At 39.9% G+C, this 6,505-nt stretch overlaps 1 protein-coding gene across 1 annotated transcript in view; it reads left to right on the top strand.

Annotated features, from left to right (window-relative positions):
- Nucleotides 1-6,505, top strand: part of LOC107563692 (neuronal acetylcholine receptor subunit alpha-2-like) — an 18,973-nt gene that overhangs the window by 7,644 nt on the left and 4,824 nt on the right. The window contains exons 2-5 of the mRNA XM_016248634.1: nt 1,184-1,335; nt 2,295-2,339; nt 2,489-2,598; nt 3,065-4,217. Coding sequence (XP_016104120.1) covers nt 1,184-1,335; nt 2,295-2,339; nt 2,489-2,598; nt 3,065-4,217 — 1,460 coding nt within the window. The remainder of the gene's footprint in view (nt 1-1,183; nt 1,336-2,294; nt 2,340-2,488; nt 2,599-3,064; nt 4,218-6,505) is intronic.

Genomic DNA, 6,505 nt, shown 5'->3' on the forward strand with positions numbered 1-6,505 from the left:
CATTGTTGTAGGTTAAATGAGTCCTGGTAGGAATGCACATGTCTTGTATATCTTGTAAACTATATCAGTTTCTGTGAAGAATACAAATACAAATACAAAAAGAATACAAAATTGTATGAGCAATTTCTGTACTATATCTTTGTATGGGATATAAGAGTAAGAATAATAGCCCTTTGTTTTGGTGTGATATTTCAAATTCAGTAACTCAGTTACACTGATTCAATCAGGAACGAAACTCCGAGATGCGTAGGCGCAATGTTCGTATTTTCATTGTCGGATCAATAACAAAGTAACAAGAAATATTGTTGCTTAAAATGTGAGTTAATCATTATTAACTTACTAAACTGTTGTGTATAGGCAGTATCAGACTCACAAATTATGTTGTTTTCGGCTGTAATTACCCGAGGCACTCGGCAGAATGGAATCACAGCACTCTTCTCACGTGATATTGCTGAAGTTTAAGCGGGTGGAATAATTCGCCTGGAAACATTTTTGAGCAAATCCATTACAGTCGACGGATGAGAAGTGATGATGCGTGTAATTATATATGATTAAAGAAATTAATGGGAGTTAATCCCCTGATGAAGCGCTTTAATACTACATGTTTTAGTTATTTAACATGCAAATAGTGCGGTCAGCAAGCCCTAGACAAATTAATAGACTGTCTGTCCAATTAGTTTATTTAAGCATTTAAACTCTAGCTCTGTAAATTCACACACTTGCTTAATGATTTGTCATGCCACACTTGAATCTGTAAGAAAACTTTCCAAATATGCTGAGCATGCGAAACCGCTTACAGCTTCTCTAACAATTTGAATGTTTTGGCACTTAGTAATGAAGCAAGTTCACTATCAGATGATGTAATTTACTTTAAATATGTGCATGACTGCCAAGTTGTGGATAGGACAGTAGAACAATAATTTAAATTGCCTCCACTTTCTCGTGATCATATGTTTTAGTGTGAAGAGCCTTATAGGAGTCCATATAGACTGGATATGTATGTAAGTCTAGACATATAAAATGTGTGTTCTGTGGAGCATTACATGATCAATAATCTTTCTAGTTTTATAATAAGATATATATATGTATTTTTAATTTATATTTTCTATTGAAACATTTTATTTGTCAAATCTAGTACAAGTATTGGCTGTTCAAAATGTAATGTCTTCTCTTCCACTTGCAGTTTCTTGTTGTGAGACGACTCATTCACACACTGAAGATGACCTCTTCAAAAAGCTCTTTGATGGCTACAACAAGTGGTCAAGGCCTGTACCAAACACCTCTGATGTCGTCATTGTCAAGTTCGGTTTATCTATTGCCCAGCTCATTGATGTGGTAAGTTAAATTACCTATTTTCAATTTGAATATATTTTAAAATGTAATTTATTTCTGTGAATGCAAAGCTGAATTTTCAGCAGCCATTACTCCAGTCTTCAGTGTCACGCGATCCTTCAGAAATCACTCTAATATGCTGATTTGCTGCTCAAGAAACATTTCTTAAATAGCAATGTTGAAAAGAGCTATGCTGCTTAATTGAAACATGATACTTTTCTCAGGATTCTTTGAGAAACCATTTGAAATAGAAATCTTTTGTAACATTAAAAATGTCTTAACTGTTTTACATTTTTATCAATTTAATACATCCTTTATTGATTTATTTTAAAAGATCTTGTTGACCACAAACTGTTGAATGGTAATATACATTACTATTTTTATGCTTTTACTGTTACTGCTATTATTATTATTATTATTATTATTAACCAACTACTAATACTGTCAGATTGCAATGGAGATAAATGCAAGAAAATGTCTGAGAAGAGTTCAAAAACAAATTTCGCTTTGTCCTGTTAAGTTACACAAATTCAGTTTGCTATTAATTTCAAACCTTTAAAAAAAATATGGGCCACTTGTATAGCCTACACTTGCATCACGTGCATCCTTGATCTGTGTCTAGGAGAACAACGGTCTGTTTTGGGCCAAGGTTTTCTAAAGCTTACCATACTTACAATGACAATATATAACAAAATGCCATTTTTTTTTTCATTTTGTTTACAAATGTGCTGAAATATTCATTTCATAAAGGCAGTAACGCCAACATCCTACTGTATATTGCCCTAAAACCTTCAAATCTTGATGAATTAGGGTACATGGTCCTTGAAGGCTCCAAGTCCATCAGAAGATTAAAATTATAAAGTGTTTGTGACCTCTCTGAACCAAACGCTTTGTGCTGGAGCAAACCCAGCATCCTGACTCATCTAATACTCACCGTCCTTCCTTGTTTTTCTCTTCCATAGGACGAGAAGAATCAGATGATGACAACAAATGTCTGGCTAAAGCAGGTGTGTGCAGCAGGAAAGTTGTGTGGAATGGAGAAAATTATTAAACAATATTGAAGAATATTAAATAATATTATAATTATAATATTAATCATTATTATATTATAGTGGTTTAGTTTTAATTTCCTGAACATTTGTGGCCTCTCACTCAGGAGTGGAATGACTATAAACTACGCTGGAAGCCTTCAGACTATGACAATGTGACTTCTATCAGGGTTCCGTCAGAACTTATCTGGGTCCCGGATATAGTTTTGTACAACAAGTGAGTAACGTACAGTATGTCACATAACTAAAATAACCCAATAACTTAAGTCCTATAGCCAAACTGTGTGCATTTAGTGTAAAATGGTTTGGAACGTAATAGTAATAATAATAATTATTATTATTATTTTATTTATTTATTTAGGCTAGGTTTATTTTTTATAAGGCTTAATTAATACAGTTATTTTTCATTTGTGTATATCCAAACTGTGTATAACCAAACTGTGCTCATTTAATGTGAAAACATTAAAATCTAAAATATATAACATAAAATATATAAAAATGGTAATAAAACATCATATTCATTGTTACAGTCATTGTAACAGCAAACATACAAGATTTAATTGCTTCGAAGCAAATATTAAAATCTGTGAAAATGAATCTTGCAGAATTCTGTGATGCATGAAACAACTTTACTGTTTTTCATGTAGTAAAACTGATCAAATAAATGTTATTGTCCTCTTCAGTGCAGATGGGGAATTTGCAGTGACCCATATGACCAAAGCCCACCTCTTCCACACAGGTAAAGTGCGCTGGGTTCCACCTGCCATCTACAAGAGCTCATGCAGCATCGATGTCACCTTCTTCCCCTTTGACCAGCAGAACTGCAAGATGAAATTCGGCTCATGGACTTACGACAAAGCCAAGATTGATCTGGAGCGCATCGAGAACACAGTTGACTTGAAAGATTACTGGGAGAGCGGCGAGTGGGCCATCATCAATGCTGTTGGCACCTACAACACCAAGAAGTACGACTGCTGCCATGAGATCTACCCAGACATCACCTACTTTTTCATCATTCGCCGTCTGCCGCTCTTCTACACCATAAACCTCATCATCCCTTGCCTGCTCATCTCCTGCCTGACCGTGCTGGTCTTCTACCTCCCGTCAGATTGTGGTGAAAAGATCACGCTGTGTATCTCGGTCCTCCTCTCGCTCACTGTCTTCCTGCTGCTCATTACAGAAATCATCCCCTCCACCTCGCTTGTGATCCCACTTATTGGTGAATATCTGCTCTTTACTATGATCTTCGTCACCTTGTCCATCGTCATCACCGTCTTCGTGCTTAACGTACACCACCGCTCACCCAGCACTCATAAGATGCCCCGTTGGGTTCACTCAGTCTTCTTGGATTTGATCCCACGATGGTTGTTTATGCGTAGACCTGCACCGGACAGCCGTCGCAGGCAGAAACTCCTCCTTCTGCAGCGGCAGAGCCGAGGAATGACGTCACGGGTGCTTGGACCTGCAAACACAACTCTCAGTACATCTACTAGCTGGTTTAGAGGGGAGAACTTTGGGGAGGATGAGTCTCGCAGACGCTTCTGTTATAAGGACTTAGAACTGGGAACGCTGTCCTCTGCAATCTCACTTTCACTCCAAACACCTTCGCCCTGCCCTCTCAGCTCGACTCCACCTTCTCTACAGAAATTCGGGCCCTCCTCTAGATTGGATATGGGCATGGCTTCCAGGCAGCCTGTTGGAAGAGTTAATGTCACAAAGCGGTCTGACATGACATCAGACAACCCGGAGTTCCCTCTGTCCCCCAGTGTCCTGCAAGCTCTGGAGGGGGTTCACTACATAGCAGAACACCTGAGAGCAGAAGATGCTGATTTTAGTGTAAGTTTTGTTCAGATTCAATGAAAAAAAAAATTATAATAATACACTATGGTTCAAAAGTTTTTTTTTTTAATGTTTTTGAAAGAAGCACACAGGCTGCATTTATTTGATCAAAATACAGTAAGAACAGCAATATTCTAAAATATATTACAATTAACATTTTTAATATATTTTAAAATGGCATTGATTCATGTGATGGCAGAGCTAAATTTTCAGCAGCAATTACTTCAGTCTTCAGTGTCACATAATCCTTCAGAAATCATTATAATATTCTGATTTAATGCTCAAGAAACTGTTGTGTTCCACTTTTGTGGAAATTGTGAAATTTCTTCAGGAATCTTGACGAATATAAATTATTTGAAATAGAAATCTTTTGTAACATTCTAAATGTCTTTACTGACATTTTTATCCATTTAATGCGACTTTGCTAAATAAAAGTATTAATTTCTTTTAAAAAAAACACATATAACCATGGTTCCCTGAGAAGGGAATGAGATAATGCGTCCTCTAGCGGTCGCTATGGGGAACACCTTCGGCGTGACCGGTGTCTGAAGCACATGTGTAAACACAACAGTAACATTGGCTGGCGACATACGTCATCCACTTCTTCATCTGAAGCTCATATCTGAGGCATGGCAAGAAAAGAGGACGCAGTGTCTTGTTCCATTCTCAGGGAACCATGGATACATGCGTAATCTGAGACATTCCCTTTCGAGGGAACTCGAACTGCGTCCTCTAACGGTCACTATGGGGAACGGAATACCCACGCTGCCATGCTGAGGGAAGTGCACGACAAGTACCAAGGCGAGCACTAAGTACTGACTCTACAGCATAGCCATAAAAGCCGCCCCTTAGACGCACCAGCCAAAGGCCCAAGCTACCCAGAAAGGCCCAATCCTGGGGCAGAACTCAAGGCTCAGAATCACAAGCAGTGTGATTCTTTCAGGAGGATATGGCTGAGGGTCTAGGTTTGCCACAATACCAGACCCTGGCCTGTCACCTAGGGGTCTTCATACATCAACCCCTAATTCTTCCAGGGAGGCTGCCGGGTAGCCAATCGACCTGTCTGCCAGAGGCAGAGTCTCTGAAAGTGACTAGTGTAAGGGAAATGGCAAGGAACCGGCAATAAATGGCTTCCACTGTACTGGAGACTGAGACTTCCCATAGGATCTTCCTCTTCAGATCCCCTGAGCTGGCAGCCATGTCTGTCCACTGCCCAGTCCAAGCGGGAAACGTTTGTCTTGGTATCACTGAAGATATATGTCTAGAGTGGAACCCAAGGTGAGAACCATGTACTCACAAGAAGGGTAGTATGCTGGCAGCTTGTGACCCTTACAGGGGCGGACTTACCCATTAGGCAAAGGTAGGCGACCGCCTTGGGCCCCCAAAAGCCAAGGGCCCCCTAAAATGCTTTTCATATTAGGATATGCGCATTAAGCGCGAACACGCGAACGTTTGCTGTTTACGGTGTTTATTACCACGACAACCGTCCGAGTCAGTGGCGCCTGCAGGTGTAGGGCTGTACGCACTGTGAGTACCATAAGTGCTCAGACTGATCTGAGATTTGCCCCGCAAACATTTCAGCAGTTATTATAGGCCTGTGTGTCCCGTATTTCTGTCGACTGAACCCATGCCGTTAATTATGAATTTATCAGTCTTTTGCATGCCAAAGTCAATTTCTGCATAGAAATATTATGCCAAATAGAAGCAGAAACTGCCGCTGGCTTTTACTTAAAACAAAAACTTACATTTACCGAACAAAAAAATACCGAAAGGGAAAAATTTTCCCGTCAGGTCCTTTCCATGCTCCACCTATAAACCGACTAATTGCCTTGACAAAAGCGGGACTCGAACCGCAGGTGTTAGGCAGGGAATTCTCATCGTGACCACAACATGCAGCATGTATTCAGTTCCCGTGGGAGCTAAACATGGTCCGTTCAAGCGCTAGATTCCCTCAGAAATCAAGCAAGAACAGAAACCACTGCCGCAAATGCGTCGCTATGAGCTTGTTCAACTCCCATGAGAGGCGAACACACTCATGCAAACGCTGTCTACAATCTCGGGTAAATGATGAAGCACTCACCTCCCCTATCAATAGTCCTGTGAATGCATCACAGTGACCACAACGCACCTCATCGTGAGTCAAACATGTTTAATTCACACTTATCCACAAAGAAATAAGCTCAATGAGAGCAATGAGCACATTCAACTCCCTCGAGAGCTAAACGCGCTTGCTTCTCACCCACACACAAACACATGAGTCGTGTGAAACCGCAGGTGTCAGAGCA

This window comes from Sinocyclocheilus grahami, unplaced genomic scaffold (assembly GCF_001515645.1).
Source record: "Sinocyclocheilus grahami isolate Dianchi unplaced genomic scaffold, SAMN03320097.WGS_v1.1 scaffold886.1, whole genome shotgun sequence".
NCBI classification, from domain to species: Eukaryota; Metazoa; Chordata; class Actinopteri; order Cypriniformes; family Cyprinidae; genus Sinocyclocheilus; species Sinocyclocheilus grahami.